General features: G+C 53.4%; 1 protein-coding gene across 6 annotated transcripts; it reads left to right on the top strand.

The window, feature by feature from the left end:
* Positions 1-4,860: 4,860 nt before the first annotated feature.
* On the top strand, positions 4,861-18,345 carry CD300LG (CD300 molecule like family member g). 6 transcript variants are annotated; one of them, XM_047846013.1, is made up of 8 exons: positions 4,861-5,003; positions 5,918-6,253; positions 8,970-9,071; positions 9,803-9,884; positions 10,425-10,537; positions 12,697-12,749; positions 15,495-15,596; positions 16,082-18,344. In XM_047846013.1, the coding sequence occupies exons 1-8, from the start codon at positions 4,955-4,957 to the stop codon at positions 16,193-16,195; spliced, it is 951 nt and encodes a 316-aa protein (XP_047701969.1). In that variant the 5' UTR covers positions 4,861-4,954; the 3' UTR covers positions 16,196-18,344. The 6 variants fall into 6 exon arrangements, with proteins under 6 accessions (XP_047701969.1, XP_047701967.1, XP_047701968.1 ...); XM_047846011.1 differs by having other exon boundaries at positions 9,632-9,884; XM_047846012.1 differs by lacking the exon at positions 10,425-10,537 and having other exon boundaries at positions 9,632-9,884; positions 16,082-18,345.
* Positions 18,346-18,593: the final 248 nt, after the last annotated feature.

The raw sequence follows: 18,593 nt of genomic DNA, 5'->3' as shown, positions 1-18,593 counted from the left end.
ACACTCTTATTAGCTCTTCCCCGCTTGCTCTAAAACAAAAAACAAACAAACAAACAAAACTTGTATTGTGAAACAATCTTAGATTTACAGAAAAGTTGCAAAGATAGCCCAGAAAGTGCCTGGATATCCCTCACTCCGCTTCCCATCATGTTAACATCTTACATAACCCGGTACATTTGTCACAACGAAGCAATTAACATGGGTACATTACTATTAGCGGAACTCTAGACTCTATTAGCATTTCACTAATTTTCTTCCACTAATAGCCTTTCTCTGTTCTGGGATCCAATCCAAGCGACCACACTACTGCATTTAACTTCCAAGGTTTTTTGAGATTTTAAAATCTATGTCTGTTTCATCCAGCTTCTGAGGGAGGATGGTCCTCATCAGCTCATGTGCTTTGCTGCCCTCCCCCCAGGATTTCACAGCTACTCCTGGAAGTCAGATGTGTTTCAGAGGTGTTTCAGTGGAAGGGATTGAAAACTTCAGTTTGCGACTGGCTGGGGATGGGGGAGCCACAGGCGGGCTAGAGAATGGGATGTGTGTGGGAAGCAGACTTTGTGGTGGTTTAGGCTATGTAGCCTCTCTTTGTTGTAGCAAAAAACAAATTGAAGGGCTCAGTGGCTAAACACATCAAAGCCTGCCTCTTGCTCACGCCTAGTCCGCTGCAGGCTTGGAAACTAGGGGGGGGAGGGGGGGGTTGGGGGGGGCAGCTTTCTTCCAAGCGGTGACTCAGGGATGCAGACTTTTTCCAGCCTGTGGCTCATCCATCTTAGTTGGGGGACCCTTCTTCCCTCTTCCTGATGTTTCTTTCCTTCCAAGAGGAGAGACCCCCAGTGGGGTTAACACCCTTGGTCTCTCTCCACGCCTTTATTTATTTGATTTGAATTTGGAAGGAGAAACAAGGTGTGTGTCAGGCAGCCTGCTTTTCTTCTCTTTCTCCTGGGAGCTGGCTCACCCTGCGGAGGGTGTGTTAGGCGCTGCCACTCCCCGGCTAGGGTGTGACAGGGACGGCCCAGCCCTCGGTGGGGGGAGGGCTGCAGTTTTCTAGCACGGCCTAGGACGGTAGAAAGTCGGTCTGATTCTGGGGTTCAGATGAGGAAGCCCACTCTGCTCTACGCAAAGGCTTGTGTGTGCACCTGTGCAAACACAACTTACACAATTTACACTTTTTTTGAAGAATTTCCTCTTTTTTTTTAATTTTTAACGTTTTTATTTATTATTTCTGAGAGAGAGAGAGAGGGAGAGAAGGGCAAAGAGAGAGGGAGACAGAATCTAAAGCAGGCTCCAGGCTCTGAGCTGTCAGCCTAGAGCCCGACGTGGGGCTCCAACTCATGAACCATGAGATTGTGACCCAAGCCGAAGTCGGACGATTGACCCACTGAGCCACCCAGGCACCCCACGCTTTTTTTTTCTTCATCGATTCAGTCATCATCCAAGGCAGTGGCTCTCCACCTAGAGTAGTTTTTCCTCCCAGGGGGGCACTTGACAATGTCTAGAGACATTTTTGATTGTCACGACTTGGGGGAGCAGGGAGGACACTACTGGCATCTAGTGGGTAGAGGCCAGATATGCTGCTAAACATCCTATAATGCACAGGACAGCCCCTCATAACATAGAATTCTCTAGTCCAAAATGTCAATAGTTGTGATATCCAGAAACCCTGATCTAAGAGGAACAAATCTCCGTCTTAGATCAGCGGAAGCGGCTTATTCCAGGCACGTCCAATCCAGAGGGGAACCAGACCCGGTGACTGTCAAGCTGGGCTCTTTTCTGGCCAGATGTTGTCTGCCCTGCTCACAAGCCTTTCTAAACCCTGCCCCACAGCTGGAACTTCGGTTTCAATGAAGGTTTTCTCAGCTGGTTCAGAGTAAACTTGAGAGTATCTGCCCCATTCTCCTTTCTCCCTAAGGTGGTTTTAAGTCCTGGAGGTCATTAATTACCATTAGGAACTAGAAAAGTAGGGGGCAGCCTTGACCATTACCTACCTGTGTCAGCATCCGCTGGGCTCTCCACTTCCTGGGGGGCTGTTCCTTCCTCCCCTGGTCTGCCGCCCACCCCATCACCCCAGCCGTGGCACCTCCAGGCTCACGGATGTCATAAGGATGCAACGAGGCTGCCACAGAGCCACAGATCCGGGAGCCCCTTTTCCCCACTGCTCTCCCATCCTGTGATGGCTGGGCACCTCCCAGCACTCTGGTAAGAAGCAGGACACAAGGGCTGCTCTCAGATCTCCAAACCCATCGGGGGCATCTATCTGATGCTCCTCACATCCCCCATGGGATAGGACTAGCCACAGCGCCCACACCAATCTTCACTCTAGGCCCTTCTCCCCAACTCACGCACTACTTTTGGGCCTGAGGATCTATTTCTAATGGAATCCTCAAGCCTAGCTCCTGGCTAGGGGTGGGGCTGGGAGGGCAGAGGGAAGGACTTCACAATACGCATGCCTGGAGCAGGGACGATGCATATTGGACCCAAGACCATTTTCATAAAAATAAAATTTTTGTTAATGCCTCCTTTACTCTCCATAAATGACAACCATAAATAGTATGCCTTCTCATACACTTCATTTTTAAAAATCATAATACCGTATCTGTACCATAACGGGGAGGGGGGAAGGAAAACAACTTGTAACCATATAACACATATTTCAAAATGTCAGTGCTCACGCCCCATGACACTGGAAAACATAATAAAGTGTCAGATGCTTGCCTCTGCTTATAATAAGTAAGTTCGGATTTAAGAAAAGTAAGAAGATCAGAATTTACTCTGTATAAGGACAAAAACAGGAAAGAGAGAGATAAAGATCAAAGGCTAGAATAAATATTATTTTAACCTGTGTTTTTATTTTATTTATTTAGTTATTTTGAGAGCGACAGAGAGAGCAGGGGAGGGGCAGAGAGAGAGAGAGAGAGAGAGGATCCCAAGCAGGCTCCAATGGGGGGGCTTAAACCCAAGAACCATGAGATCATGACCTGAGCTGAAATCAGGAGTCCAACGCTTAACCGACTGAGCCACCCAGGCGCCCCAGCCTGTGTTTTTAAAACTGCAAAAATTTGGGGCGCCTGGGTGGCTCAGTCGGTTAAGCGTCCGACTTCGGCTCAGGTCACGATCTCGCGGTATGTGAGTTCGAGCCCCGCATCCGACTCTGTGCTGACTGCTCAGAGCCTGGAGCCTGTTTCAGATTCTGTGTCTCCCTCTCTGTCTGACCCTCCCCCGTTCATGCTCTGTCTCTCTCTGTCTCAAAAATAAATAAACGTTAAAAAAAATTTAAAAAAAAAAAACTGCAAAAATTGATTACATTTTGTAGTCTGTACATGTGATGGGAGTCAGGTTCCCAGGTCCCTGCTCATTCAATGCCAGCCGTGCCTCCTGGTCATTGTGAAATTAAGACATGTCTCCCCACATTGCCAGAATCACACGCACATACAGTCGCGGTTCCTTGAACCACTGAGTTAATGCTTCAAATAAATATTAACCCACCAAGTGAGAAAAATTCCAACTGCACGTGTGGCAGCATATATCCCAAATGTTAACCAGAGGGAAGGGGAATTACAGGAAACATGCCCATTCTTTTTTACTTTATTTAACATTTCCCAATAAAATGTTGCTTGCAACCACTATGAAGTTTTGCGACCAAGAAGCCCCCGACGGAGCTATCTTGAAGAACGACGTGCCAGGGCTCCCTCTAGTGGGCGTGTTTGTTTTTGCTCCTTTAAAGGCGGATTCAATTCTGTGATGAGACATTGTCAATTCACTTTGTTTTTTAATGTTTTTATTTTCTTTTTGAGACAGAGAGAGACAGAGCACGGGCGGGGGAGGGGCAGAGAGAGAGGGAAACACAGAATCCGAAGCAGGCTCCAGGCTCCGAGCTGTCAGCACAGAGCCCGACACGGAGCTCAAACTCACGGACCGTGAGATCATGACCTGAGCTGAAGTCGGACGTTTAACCGACTGAGCCACCCAAGCGCCCCATTAACTCACTTTTTTTTAATGCCAAGATAACGCGGACGGGGAGCCCCGCCTCACAGCGCGGTCTGCAGGTGGCTCCAGGTATCCCGCTCCTCCCAGTCCTTCTGCTTCCCTCAGCCCCTTCCGCATCGCCGCCCGGTGGCCAAAAGCGGTACTGCGTCCTCGGGAGGCGACGCAGAGGGAGGGGCAGTGGGCGCTGCCGCCAGGACCCCTAACCTCGGTACCGTTGACCACTTAGTCTGGTAAAGCTTATGGACCTCCTCTCAGAAGAACCGTCTTTTAAACATGTAAGATCACATCCATATGCCTAAAAGAAAGCCAATAATATTGAAGTGATTATCAAAGTACTTATAATTGTGTAATATAGTAATAAATGTGTTCCATCAGCGCTTTCAAAAATCAGCTCTGGTGGCAGGCCTAGTAACTCTTTTCCAAGTCCTGAGGGACACATACGGTATTTGGAGCTGTCGGCGACAACTTGATGTGCTCTATCTAGTGTCTGCTTTTTTTTTTTTTTTTTTTTTGGTGACAGAGTCACAGGCACTGCTAACACTCACACTAGAAGGAAAAGACAAATCCCTTAAAGGTTAGTAAAAGTCAATGTGCAAGTTTTTCCCATCCAAATTCTTGGACTCCCTGAACGCTACACTCAGACCTTCTGGGGTGCACGGCGGCGGGCATGGTTAAGACCCCTTCCCCCCCTCCCCCCCCAGGGACACGGGTTTGGGTGAAGCGCCCCGGGGGGGGGGGGGGGCTGGGGAGGGAGGGGGACGGTAACCCGCGGGGCTGGCGCTGCACTGAGAGTCAGTAAAAGGCAATCGCAGAGGCGCCTCCCCCTGGGCGCGGAGGGGGTGACCGACACGGCCCCTCCCCCCCTTCCGTGTCCTGATCTCGTGCCTCTGGAGGAAGTTAAAGCCCCGCGTGGCCCCGAGAGGAGCTCCCAGTTCCCGCGTGTGCTCCTGCACGTCCAGCGCCCACCATGTGGCCCCTCGTCCTGGTCCTGCTGTGGGGCTGCCTCTTGTTCCCAGGTGAGGGGAGGGGGGCGGGGAGGGAGTATGGTGGAGGGATGCGGGGCTCAGGCCCCAGCTGGCAGAGAGAGGACCTCTTGATCCCACCGTCCCTTTTTGTGACCCAGCCTAGCCGCCTGATCCTTCCAGGTTCAGTCCACCGCACTAGCCCTCAGCCCGCAGAGGTTTAGGGGGGTGGTACGGGGGGGGGGGGGGGGGTGCTGTTTCTTACAGCCGGGTTTTCTCCCTGCCCTATCTGTTCCAAACCTTCCCTGGTCAGGTGGCCATAAGGGAGGTTTTACCTCTCTCATCTTTCATTTCCTACTCCACACTCAGCCTGGAGGGAGACTGGATGCCCCCTATGTGGTTGCCATGGTAAACTCTGCAAATATGTCTAGAGCCTCTGCTGGTGAGACATAAAGAAGTATCCGGTCTCATCACTTCACGGCCAGTCTTATTTTTTTTTTTTTTAACTTTTTAACATCAAGTATCAGGACGCATCTTGTCCCCGATGACAATTGTTCGAGCGACGATGCTTTTTCTTAGTGGTATATAAAATTATGGTGTCTCTTCCATGCGACAGCGTCTTAATTTCAATGAAATAGGACGGTGTCATCATCATCATCTGTAGATGAGAAAACCCAGATGGGCAGGGAGGTCAAGCAACTTCCCCCAAGGTCGCACAGCTACTAAATGGCAGTGCCGGGATTCAGACTCTGGGCTGTGTGAATCTAGAACTTCCCCCATCACCATCCTTCAGTACCCCCAGTTTAGGGGACCAGCAACAGCCCTGTCCTAATATCCCTTGGCGGGGAGGGGACTACCAGCTCTTAGAGGGCAGCCGCAGGAGGGAGTGAGAGAGGAGGCGTCTTGTGGTCTTGACCCTGGTACTTGCATCCAAGGGATTCCGACCTCCGTCCCTGCTCTGGTTGCAGGTTGTGGAGCCCTGGTGGGCCCCAAGGAGATCAGCGGATTTGAAGGTGACACCGTGTCCCTGCAGTGCACCTACAGGGAGGAGCTGAGGAAGCACAAGAAATACTGGTGCAAGGAGAGTGGGTTCTTTATCTCCCGCTGCTCCAACACCGTCTACTCGGGGGACGACGGCCAGGAGAGGACGGAGGGCAGGGTGTCCCTCCAAGACAACCCCCAGGAGCTCACACTCAAAGTGACCCTGAGGAAACTCACCCTGCAGGATGCCGGGAAGTACTTCTGTGGGGTCTCAAAACTGGGCCGAGATGAATCTTTCCTGGTCTCTCTGCTTGTCTTTCCAGGTAACAAATGTCTCTCCTTCCCCGGATGGGGCATGGGTGATATGGAGGGGAAGAGGGACAGGTGCGCAGCTGATCGGTGCTAGACCCGGTTCTCCATCACCAAAGGGTGGAGTGCTCGCATAACCTCATCAGGGCGGGGCGTGGGCTGGGGGGGGGGGAGAGGGCGGGTCTCAGGGACTCGGTGAGGTGACACCAGGGTGGCGTGAGCCTCAGCGGCTGTTTCACAAGGTCACATCTCGCAGATCCGTCAAACTCTGTGCTCGGTGCCTTTCCTTTTTGCTCATATGTGGGAGAGAGATTGCCATGGGCTGGGGTGGGGGGGAGGTGGGGGACAAGGTGAACGTCCCACAGAATAAAAAAGCCTCCCTCCTCAGAGTCAGAGATATTCCTGAGGATTCCGCAGGCAGGACCCACCATCGTGCATCCCAGACGCACTCCACCGCACTGCCAAGCCATGGCCACACGGGCCTCGCCTGGCTTGTGGCCCCAGCTCTTCCTTCTTGCTTCTCTTCCCCAGATCTTGAAGTCCCAAAGTCAAGTGTGAGGAGGGCCTGGGAACCAGCCTCGGAGGAGCTCGTTGAGCTCAGGGACACTAGGGGACTGAGGCTGGAGTCATGGGGCTCTGGCTGGGGACTGAGCATTTCTCTGGATGCCCAGAATCCTACCTGGCTCTGCAGAGCTGAGAAGAAAGAAGTCAGAGAGGACCCAGGGAGGTGGGCAGCCCCCGTCCACTAGCCAATGAGGGTGAGGCAGGTCTTTGCATCTTGTTTGACACATCGGGGGGGGGGGGGGGGCCGAGACTGCAGAGATGGAATGATTTGCCCAAGGTCTCATGGCAGGGAGTGGTGGAACCAGGATTCCAATCCAGATTTTTTCCGGCTTTGGTGTCTCCTCTTGCCCTATCCTGGCCCCATAGCTGAGCCCCATCCCACCCCCGGCCCCATCCCCACTGCCAGATCCCCGACATCCATGGGTCTTTATTTTCATTCAAGGAAATAGAAATTCGCTCACGAAATAATAACAGCAGCACCAAAACCACATTGAACCTGTTCTCCATGATTTACAAGATTCTCTGATTTCTTCTGATTTTCATCGGTATTCAGACCTCATTCTTACCTAGTGGTGGTCAATTTTATCTGTATTTGGGCTCTCTATTTTCAATGTTTACCTCACTTGTAAATATTCATTTGTGTATGATGTATGCATTATTATGTTACCCTGTGTCAGACGTGGTTAACCTTTCTCTGATAACATTTGGGATGCAGAACATAAAGAAGATTGATGGCCGTGGCATGCTGGTGAATGACAACCGGCTGCAGAAGCTCTGATTTGCAATGTTTGCCAGTTTCTGTGGTTTAAATGCCCCTGCCCTTGCCAATTTCCAGCCACCAATAGTTTAACAACCAGCTCACAAAATTCCTGAAAAGGTGGACAGTCCGCTCTCCCGGGTCAGTGTGAGCTGTCTCCAGCGCACCACCGAGTACGGTAAAAGATTAGAATTTCTAGAAAGGTCAGAACAAGACAAGAACCCGCTCTCATTTCTTTTGTTCACCATTGCCTGGAGGCTCGAGGCAATGAAATGCGACAAGATAAAGAAGTATAAATATTGGAAGGGAAGAGATAAATACTCTCTATTTGCGGAAGGTCGGAGAAAGCTTGACCTTGTGTTAGAATAGAGGATGGTGGGGAAAGGGAGTGAGTGAGTCCGGGATGGCTTTCCAGCACAGAGGTGACTGAGGGGCACTGGGGAGTCAGGGAGCTCGGCGGCTCCCGGGGGATGGGCCACACCACGTTTCTGCCCACTGTGCTGGCAGAAGCTAGGCATTTTGTTCTTGAGGGGTCCTAGCCTCGCAGGGAGTCCCAGGAAACAACGTGTTGCAACATAATTGGGCGCAGGGTACTGTGGCTACGCAGGAAGAAGGGACTTGCTCCTTCTGGGGAAGGCGTGGTGGAGGAGGGGAGGACAGAAAGAAGGTGGTTTAGGCCAAGATGGAGAGGAGAGGCAGGGGACACGCAAGGCATAGAGGCGGGCAGGACACACTTAATTAGGCACAGAGGGCAAATAGTGGTGTGGCTGGTACACCGGATGGCAAAGACGTAAAGCCAACATAGCGAGCGGAGGTCTGAGTTTTAATGCTTATTTATTTTTTTGAGAGAGCACAGGCAGGGGAGGGGCAGAGAGAGAGGGGGACAGAGGATCTGAAGGGGGCTCTGTGCTGACCACAGAGAGCCCCAAGTGGGGCTTGAACTCCTAAACCGTGAGGTCATGACCTGAGCCAAAGTCAGCCGATCAGCTGATCAACCGACTGAGCCACCCAGGCGCCCCAGGGTCTGAGTTTCAAAGACTTTGAAAGGCATGTTGCAAAGCTTGAGCTTCCGCTTATAGGCAATGAGGGGGCCATTAACTGCTCTAAAGCAAGAAGTGATGGGATCCTGTATATTTTTAGAGACGAAACCCGTATTGGTGCAAAGCGTGCCTTGGAAAGGGCAGGCTGGTGGGCAGCTGGGGACAAGGGAAGCCGAGGGTCTGAGCTGAGTGGGAGGCCAGCCGTCAGCTAGCATCTACCAACCATGGCTCCCAAGCGGCTGAGGGGAGACTTCGAAGGCTGTGAACAGAGGTGGGGGCGGGAAAGCCACTGGCTGCAACCCAGGCAGGAAATCTGGCCCGGAGCAGTGATCCTGGCCTCCCCTGAGACCAGCCTCTCCCTTTCCCTAGGTCCCTGCTGCCCTCCCTCCCCCGCTCCCTCCTTCCAGCCTCTTGCTACAAGGAGCCTCCAGCCCCAGGCAAAAGCTTGGCAAACTCCGCTCCCAGAATTGAGTGAGTGAATGGTTTTTCTGTCTCTCCTCCATTCCTCTCTAAAGAAACACCCCGGGAGTGCCTGTCCTGGTGCCAGGCACTGCCCTTTATGGGCCCCCAGAGCCTGGGAGCTGTACTGCCCGTGGAGGAATCAGGGACTCAGCGGGGTTAGTTCAGGCGAGAAGCAGTACAGCCTGACCCCTGGACCCGTCCCTGTCACCCTGCCCTGTGGACCTCGTGGCTGCTGAGGGAGGTCAAGGCCTGCAGAGGCATAGGTGGTGAGGGTGGGCCTGTGATGGTGACATGAGGTGAGGGCAGAGGTGATAACTGTCCAGGACCGTAGGGGCGGGGTGTGATCACACAGGCACCAAAAGGGGCTGAAAACCACACACGGGTGTGGGGTGTGCCTGAGATAAGGCCTGCTTGCTCAGATGGCTTCGTCTAGGATACCCGGAGTGTCCTTTAGCTGGGATTGTTCTGAGAAGTTGGTCCTGCGTCCAGGGATCGAGGGTCAGAGGTCTGGGAAACGCTGGGATTCGAGGATCAGAGGAGGTGCTGAGGCATTGCTTTTGGACTTGTAGCTTCTCCTGGTCTCCACCAAACAGTCACCACAGCCACGCAGGGGAAGACAGGGGCCGAGGCCTCTCCGTTCCCAGGGACCACTCCGTCCGGGCCCACAGGAACCACCCCGTACGCAGGAACCTCTCCATATGCAGGCACCTCTCCTCACGAAGCAACCTCTCCTCATGCAGGGACCCTCCGCCCATCCACACAGCCGGAGCCCGCCTCGACGGAGGACACTCGTCTGGCCCCCAGCAGGACCTCCCTGTCCAGGTGAGCCCCAGGCGACCAAGGTCACCTTTCAGGCCATCCTCAAAGCATAAGGTGTCTTTGAGCAAGTGAGGTCCTGGTGCTGTGGACACACAGACCCCGCCCCCCCAAGTGAAGGGTCTACCTTGGCCCCAGTCCCCACCTCTCTCCCTGCCCCAGCCTAAGAGGCAGCCACCCCAGTTTTGCCTGCATACTTTGCACTGCATACTTTACCCCCCCCAAATTGGTTTTTTTTCTCACCCAAATGGAGTTCCAGCCTGAAGGATTGGTTCTTGGGGGTTATATATCATTGCATTCAGTGACTGACCGAGGCTTCCTGCCTGACTGTTGCCAAGTCCAGACCTAGCTGAAAGTGTTTCCTGGGGTTGGTAGTGGGGGCGGGGGTCCCTTCCACTGGGACCAGACGCTGCGGTCCCTGGTGCCCTCTGATCTCCTGGGGAAAGTCAAAGGACATGGCTGGGAAGCAGACTAAGAATGCCACGGTGCACGGCATGCCACTGACATCTGGTGACAGCTGCTGGGCTCCTCCCGCCTCACCCACAGGGTCTCCATCCCAATGGTCCGCATCTTGGCCCCGGTCCTGGTGCTGCTGTCCCTTCTTCTGGCTGCGGGCCTGGCTGCCCTTGGCAGCTATCTTCTCCGCTGGAGGAAGGAAGGTGAGCAAAAGTAGGGAGGAGAGGATGGGAGGCCAAGGACCTCACTGAGACCTGCAGTCCCCCCACCATTGCAGGGACACCTTATGGGTCAGTGTGTCCCTCTGAGATATGGGCATCAGGAGCCCCGCCCTTCCCTTCAGAGGGAGCCCCAGGTCAGTCAACATTAGGAAAAAGCAATTCAGATGTGGGAATGGGAGAATGGGAGCTCTTGGCTTGCTCCCATCTGTCTGAACTCATCAGTCACTCTGTCCCTACCGATCCCAGCAAACCCACGTCCAGCCTCCGCAGATCTAGCTCCCTGTGTGACTGCTGTGGGGGCGGGGCGGGGCGGGGCGGGGCGCAGGAGGGCTAAGAGACTAAGCACTTGACCAGGATGGACCCTGCCTCGGGGTCTTGAGACGTGCTCAGCTCCCGTCAAGGCGTGGCTTCAAATCCCAGCTCTGCTACTTTTTATCTGTGTGACCTTGGGGAAGTCACCTAACTTCCCTGAGCCACAGCTTTTTCAGATCACAGATAGAGAATACAACAGAAATAGAATACAAGCCACACATGAAGTCTCAACTTCTCGAATCGTTAACATGAAAAAAAGTAAAAAGAAACCGGAGCTGTTAATTTTAATCATATACTTTATAAACGTGATATTTTCTTTTTTTTTTTTAATTTTTTTTTTTAACGTTTATTTATTTTTGAGACAGAGAGAGACAGAGCATGAATGGGGGAGGGTCAGAGAGAAGGAGACACAGAATCTGAAACAGGCTCCTGGCTCTGAGCTGTCAGCACAGAGCCCGACGCGGGGCTCGAACTCACGGACCGTGAGATCATGACCTGAGCCGAAATCGGCCGCTTAACCGGCTGAGCCACCCAGGCACCCCAAACGTGATATTTTCAAAACGTTACCCTTTCAACGTGGAATCAGTATAAAAAGCTTAGTGATACATATTCCACATTCTACATTTTTTTTGTATGGAGTCTTCAAAACCCGGAATAATTCAGAGTAGTCATGCCTGCATGACTGCGGGCGTCGCGGCTCGTGGCTCCTTTGATGAACAGCACAGTGTAAGAGGGTTGGCTGAAATGACGGTCACAGGAGCTGCTATGTGCCTTAGGTCGCTTCTGTTGCTTCTGTTGCTTTTATCCCCTTTAATGCTCTCAATACTGTGGCATTAGAAACTTACTACAAGTGCCCCCGTTTCACAGGGGAAGAAACTAAGGCAGGGTGGTTGCTCAGCTTGCCCCGAGTTTGCACAGCCAGGACACGGTGGAGCCAGGAAGAAGGGTGCCAGAGCCCTTTGCAAATGAGCAATGTTGTCCTATTGCAGGCGGCCATGGGGGGGATCCTGGCCATAGGAGGGGGGAGGGGGGGATCCTGGGCCTGCCTCCGACTTCTTCCTGTGTGGCCCCCAGGAAGAAATGTCGGCTTTGCCCATGTCCCCGGGTCACCGCAGAGGAGTCAGGGAGAGCACACAGAGTGGGAGCATTCCTGATCAAGACCTCAAAACTTCTTAGCACCTTGCCTCTCAAATTGTGGTCCCCAGCGAGCAGCAGTGACATCCCCTGATAGCCTGTTAAAAGATTCTCAGGCCCCGAGGCGCCTGAGTGGCTCAGTCGGTTGAGCGTCCGACTTCACTTCGGCTCAGGTCATGATCTCACAGTCTGTGAGTTTGAGCCACGCATCGGGCTCTGTGCTGACCTCTCAGAGCTTGGAGCCTGCCTCAGATTCGGCGTCTCCCTCTCTCTCTGCCCCTCCCCTGCTCGTGCTCTGTCTCTCTCTGTGTCAAAATAAATAAAAACATTAAAAAAAAACTTTTTTTTTTTAAATAAAAAAAAAGACTCTCAGGCCCCACCTCCAACCTGCTGAATGGGAGTGGGCATTTTTATAAAATGTCCCGGGATCCTGTATGCACACTGAGGTTTAAAAGCAATGACCTTAGCCCATGGAATTACTTCCTCAGCCAGTTTCCGGCCCACACAAGGGGATGTCCATGGACTGATCCCAAAAGGCTGGATCCGTGCTGAGGCACCGAGCTGGAAGGAGCTTCTCTGCACAGCCTGTCTGCCTGCTTCCTGTAGGGAAGGCCCTGCTCTAAAGTACAGGGGGGTCAGTCCACCTCTGTGGGCGCCGGTGCAGGCTTCAGGGTATTCCTGCTGGTCTCTTTCAGCTCAACTGGCCACAGAGACACAGAGGAACGAGAAGGTCCACCTCTCACACTTGGTAAGGAAGGCAGCTGGCCCAAGCTCGGATCCCTGTGGGGTAGGACATCAGGATTCCCGGCCCTGCCTCTGCGTCTCCCTACCCGGTTGCCCATGACCGTCCTCCAGGCAAGGCTTGCATTCCATCTCTGGGGAGTGTGAGTGAGCCCCAAAACCAGGTGCAAGCCACAGAGTGCCCCTCCTCACCCTGACTTCCCAGCGGGTACCAGGCAGGGGTCTTTCCCGGGGACCCAGCGCCCTCTTCCCCTCCCCCTCTTAGAACCAGACATTGTCAGAGCAGGATCCAGAGGAGTCTTTGGGAGGGCTGCAGAACCACGGGCTCAGGACACAGAAGCCACACCTGCCTCACCCAGCCCCCCACCCCTCCCTGGGCTGTTTACTGAGATGCCTCCTCTCCATTCTCTTAAACATGGGGGCAGGAAAGGGGGGCCGCCATTGCCTTCTTTCCTGGCGCCAGCAAGGACAAAAGACTCAGGCCTGATCCCCCCCGGGGAGGGGCTGGGGCAGGAATGGGGTACTGGGCTTTGGCTTAGGAAGCAGCTGCTGTTGTCTCAGGAAGCTCGACAAGGCCAGAGATGGCAGACAGAAGTGAGAGAAAGGTCATGGACAAGGATGGGAGGGGGGCTGCCAGAGCCCCGCCTCCTGGCTCTGCCTCCTGGGGTGCACCTTGCCTTCTAGAAGAGGGGCGGGGCAGGAGGGAGAACTGCTGGGGAGGCCAGAGTGCCTGCACCAGCCCCCTGTGCCCACACTGGGGAAGGGCTGCATGGGACTCTTCCTGCTCAAGTGGGAGGAGACAGGAAAGGGCACAGGGCCGAGAGGCTGGTGGGTGGCTGGGGGACCCTTGTCGAGGGAAGGATGAAACAAGGTCTCCCGAGAGGGTCCGAGGCAAGAACCTGTGAACATGACCAATTGAGAGCTTTTGGTTTTCTTTGGTTTATTTCCCTTTTGGCTTCTTTGCAGTTTTTCTAGCAGAGTCTACAGGTGGAATTTAAAGGGCTTGGGGTTTTCTTCACCCACATTCAGGTCAAAGAGGAAAGGGGACGCTCTGCCGGCTCTGCCAGAGAGCCCCAGGGGTGTGTAAAACTCAGAGGGAAGTATGAGGGGTCAGACCAGCATTTCCGCTGCCCAGAGAGCTATTGCAAGAGGTTCTCATCCCCAGAGGGCAGTGCTGGGCTCCGATCAGGACTCGACTCCCACTTCCCAAGGCTTCCCTGATTCCCTGCTATTTTTCTAGCGCCTGGACCAGGAGGCTGTCCTATGTAGCTTGTATGTTCAACCACACAGAAAACGTCTCCACACTTGCTGGAGCGGGCCTGTGGCCCATGGCGTGGGCAGAGGGACCAACGAGGGACCCGCCCTGGATGTCAGGTGGTGGTCCTGGCCACTGCCTGCATGCATGTGTGGTTTAGTCTCTGCTCCATGAGGCTCTTTCCTCAAATTCAGTCACCCTTGAATAGGTGACACTGGCGTGGCTGCTGGTGGTCAGCGGTCAGCAGTGGCTGGGTTTGGGCCAAATCACAAAGCTATAAATACGGGGTTAATGGAGAATGGATATGACAACGGGAGTCCTCTGATCGAGCCCCAGCTATGCCGGGTCCTCACCGTAGGCAGGGCCGGGAGAGACCAGGGCCATGAGTGACAGGATTTGTGACTTCTCCTTCCCCTTCCCCTGTTCCCTTGTCCCCTCATGTCCCCAGTCCTAGCCTGCCTGAGAAATTGTGCTCTGATTTTCATCTTGTCCTGTGAGCCTGGATGTGTCACCAGAGACGGCTCAGATGTCCGCCTCTGTCTCCATCCCCTGCCGCTAGGGCGGTGATAGCAACAGGGGGAAGGGGGCAGTTAGGAGACAAGGGACATGGAAACAAGAAGTGTGAGTCACGCCCTGCCAGGTCGGCAGGCGGGCAGCGTGGTATAGGAAAAGAACTGGGGTCTGAGGTCACATGGTCGTGAGTACAATTCCCAGCTCAGCTACTCAGCAGCTGTGTGACATCTGGCAAGTTACATCACCTCTCTGAGCCTCAGTGTCATTGGGTTGTGGTGAGGCACAAGTGAAGTGAGACACTCAGAAAACGGGGGTTTCTTTCTTTGTCTTTAGTGCCCACTGGGCCATGGGACTTACTGGCTGGGACACCTAAGGGCAGCTATGCCCTTGGGAGACTTGGCTGGGGGAAATGGGGGAGGGGCTGGCATTCCTGACCTGGGGACCTGTGGGGACCGCCAGGCCTGGTCACAGGATGACTCCTACTCACTCAGCCTTGGTTTCCTTATCTGATCAAGGAGGGGGTGCTCAGACTTAACGATTTGTAAAGAACTTTTCCTTTGCGGTTTGTTAATCGGTGAGCCTTTGAGGTATTCACATTTGCTCCCCCCGCCCCCTCCCCCACCAGGGCCTGCGGAGAACCTTGAGCCTGTACATTCTTTCTGCCTCAAGGATAGAAATAACAATAATAAAAACAAAATCGTTCCAGGAGTTCCCAGGTGTTGAGCTGTAAAGCACTACCATGAAGAGTCATTACAACCCCGAGGGAAGAAAAATTCTTATATCCATTTTACAGCTGAGGAAACTGAGCCTCAGAGAGGTTAGGAGGCTTGCCCAAGGTCAGTCTGAGATGTAGGAAACAGGACGGAAGGACTCTGACTCTACGCCTGTGTTCTCCACCGCCCCCCCGCCTTGTTTCCCTCCCCTCGCTGTGGTGGGGGAACATCACCCCTGCCAAGAATGGACTGTTCTGAGTCTCTGTTTCAGTCGCTGGACTACGCCGTGATCAACCTTGCAGGGCCCCCTGGGCCTCGAGCCAGCCCAGAGCCCTCCGTCAACCCCTGCACAGAAATCCGGGGCCTCAGCCAGGTGTGAACAGAGGGCACTGGGGGTCTGGAGCCGCCCAGTCGGGCTCCTCTCTGACAATGCGGGGAAATTGGTGGGTGGAGGGGGGACGCTTTCTTCGGCATCCGCTCCCTGAACACTGCCCCCTGCATCCACCCACCTACCCCATCATAACTCAGGACTTTTCATTCAGAACTCAGGACTCTTGACCTTACATCCTCTTTTCCCCCCTATCCAGAAAGTTCTTGAATAGCTTGTTGGTAGTCACAGTTGCAAGAGCTCTGGGCTGCCAGAGGCTATGAAGATGCTCTCCCAAGGGGTGGATGTTTGGGAGGAGGTGAGGGGCATGAATCAAAGCCTGAGAGGTCTGGGGAGAACTTGTCAGTCTCTGCCCCTTAGATAGAGGCCCAGAACTGTGGAAAAGGCTAGGGTCGACCCCGCAGGCACCTGGGCCACCCCCCCGCCCCAGCTGGACTCTGCTTTTCATTGCCTGACCGTTGTCTTTACAGACTTCAGAGGAAGAAGAAGTCTATTTCCAGGACCAGGAGGGGGACATGATCCCAGGGCCTCCCCTCCACATGTCTGGGGAGGAGCTCGGCTTCTCGAAGTTCATCTCAGTGTAGCGGCGAAAATGCTTACGGGGGATCTGAATGGCTGGCTATGCGCTAACCCGGATAAGTTTCCTGCTACAGCTTTCAGAGTTCACCTGCCAGGCTCTGGGGCTGTCCCCTGACCCTTTCCAGGCTCTCCTCCTTCGTGCCCCAGCCCGACTGGAAGCTTTTGTCAGCCCCGGAGCCTGCAGTGGGGGTCTCACAGTCCCAGCGGGAGCCTGGGACCTGCCCAGTATGTTCACATGCTGGCCTAGTCGTGCAGCCAGGGAACTTACAGCCCATGGAACTCGCCAGAGCCGGGCCCAGCTCCGGAGATCTGGTCTGACTTTGTATCTGTTGCAAGAAATCCCCTGGGCCTGGGCGCCCAACAACAGCCACCCCTCCAGACCTTCCTTCCTGACTCAGCACCACTGTCTCTTGCATAAGTGAGTGAGAAAGAAATCTTGCTGGGGACAGACGGGGTTCTGATTTTCAAAATGTGCCTGTAAACCATCTGCACCGCAGTCCTTCAGGAGGCTGGTGAAACATGTGATTCCCTGGGGGTGCCTGGGTGGCTCAGGCGGTTGAGCATCTGACTCTTGATTTCAGCTCAGGTCATGATCCCAGGGTGGTGGGGGCGTTGAGTGTGTAGCCTGCTTGGGATTCTCTCTCTCTCTCTCTCTCTCTCTCTCCCTCTGCCCCCCCAATAAAATTTTTAATTTAATTTAATTTAATTTAAAAATATGATTCCGGGGACCTACTATGGGCTGGGCTCACAACCCTGCCTTTTTAACAAATGTCTGGTGACTCTAATACTTGAGTTTGAGAACCAGTGGGCCTGTTAAATTTTCGGGTTCATCTAGCTTAGAGCCTACATTCGGTGTCTGGGGACTCCCACCTGCCCCCCCCCCCACACACACACAGAGGCTGCTATGTCCACGAGAGGTGAGTTCAGGGCTGGCAGGGACGGTTGCCTTTCCCAGATCCCCACCCAGACATGTATCCCAGGCTTTGGAAGTAGGATGAAGAAAAGCTTGGCTCCTTCCTTGTCTGGAAAGGGTTAATTGCCTATGGATTGGGGCTGGGGGGGGGGGGCGGGTGGAGGTAGGAAACCACAGGGTGCAGGTGGGCTTCTGAAAGGCAGGAAGGAGAGGACTGGACAGGAACCTTAGAGGAACCTGAACGTGACCCTGAGTCTGGATCCCTGGGGAGGGGACAGGGGTGGGGGTAGAATACCAGAACTGCTATATTTTCTTTTTCCACTTTCTTTAAAAAATGAAATGAGGGATTGCTCAGTATAGATAAGTTAGAAAGACAGAAGGGGAGGAGAAAAAAACAGGTCGCCCAGATTCATTACTGCCGGAGACTATCATTGCTGCATTTTGTTGGATTTCCTTCCAGTTTTTTTTTTCTCCACATCATTTGCTGTTGTTCTCTTACAGACTCTTTTGGATATACAACTTTATAGCCTGCTTGTCATGTCCCACTTAATTCTTTTTTTAAAAAGATTTTTATTTTTATATAATCTCGACACCCAACCTGGAGCTCGAACTCACAACCCCGAGATCAAGAGTCGCAGGCTCCAGTGACTGAGCCGGCCAAGGCACCCCAGGAGAGATTTTTCTAAGTTCCTCCAGGAGGCGGTGGCTCATAGGCTAAGAGAAAACAGAAGCAGAGAAGGTAGAAGGGGTCATGATGAGCTTTCAGGCACCTCCAGAGCAGGAGACACATGCAGCACTTTGCAGAAGTGACAGGCACCCAGCGCTACAGCAGGGGGAGGCATCATGGGGCTCGATCTGAGCGTGAGGCCCCCGAGCCTAGCGCCAGAGCAGGAGGTGTACTCCTCTTGAATGGATCACATGGGTTTATCCCTTTTTTATTAAGTTTATTTATTTATTTATTTTGAGAGAGAGAGGGGGGTGGGGGGAGAGAGAGAAACCTAAGCAGGCTCTGCAATGTCAGCGCAGAGCTTGATGCAGGGCTCGAACCCACGAACCGCGAGATCATGACCTGAGCCGAAGTCGGACGCTTAACTGACTGAGCCACCCAGGCGCCCCCCGAAACAAATTTTTTTCATACAAATAAAAAGAGATGTTGAAAGCAGACATTCTTGCCTTGTCCCTGATCTTTTTTTTTTTTTTTTAATTTTTTTTTTCAACGTTTATTTATTTTTGGGACAGAGAGAGACAGAGCATGAACGGGGGAGGGGCAGAGAGAGAAGGAGACACAGAATCGGAAACAGGCTCCAGGCTCTGAGCCATCAGCCCAGAGCCTGACGCAGGGCTCGAACTCACGGACCGCGAGATCGTGACCTGGCTGAAGTCGGACGCTTAACCAACTGCGCCACCCAGGCACCCCAGCCTTGTCCCTGATCTTAAGGGGAAGGTACTCGGTCTCACCAAAAGTATGATATTGTCTATAGGGTTTTCAT

The sequence above is a fragment of the Prionailurus viverrinus genome, unplaced genomic scaffold (genome assembly GCF_022837055.1).
Source record: "Prionailurus viverrinus isolate Anna unplaced genomic scaffold, UM_Priviv_1.0 scaffold_35, whole genome shotgun sequence".
Classification (NCBI taxonomy): Eukaryota; Metazoa; Chordata; class Mammalia; order Carnivora; family Felidae; genus Prionailurus; species Prionailurus viverrinus.
This window is presented reverse-complemented; position numbering and strand designations above follow the sequence as displayed.

Excerpts from the sequence above, each read along its gene's own strand:
- CD300LG (XM_047846011.1), top strand. The coding sequence starts at position 4,955 with ATGTGGCCCCTCGTCCTGGTCCTGCTGTGGGGCTGCCTCTTGTTCCCA. Across the intron at positions 9,885-10,424 it reads AGCAGGACCTCCCTGTCCAG|GGTCTCCATCCCAATGGTCC; the intron begins GTGAGCCCCAGG and ends CCTCACCCACAG. Across the intron at positions 12,750-15,494 it reads AGGTCCACCTCTCACACTTG|TCGCTGGACTACGCCGTGAT; the intron begins GTAAGGAAGGCA and ends TCTCTGTTTCAG.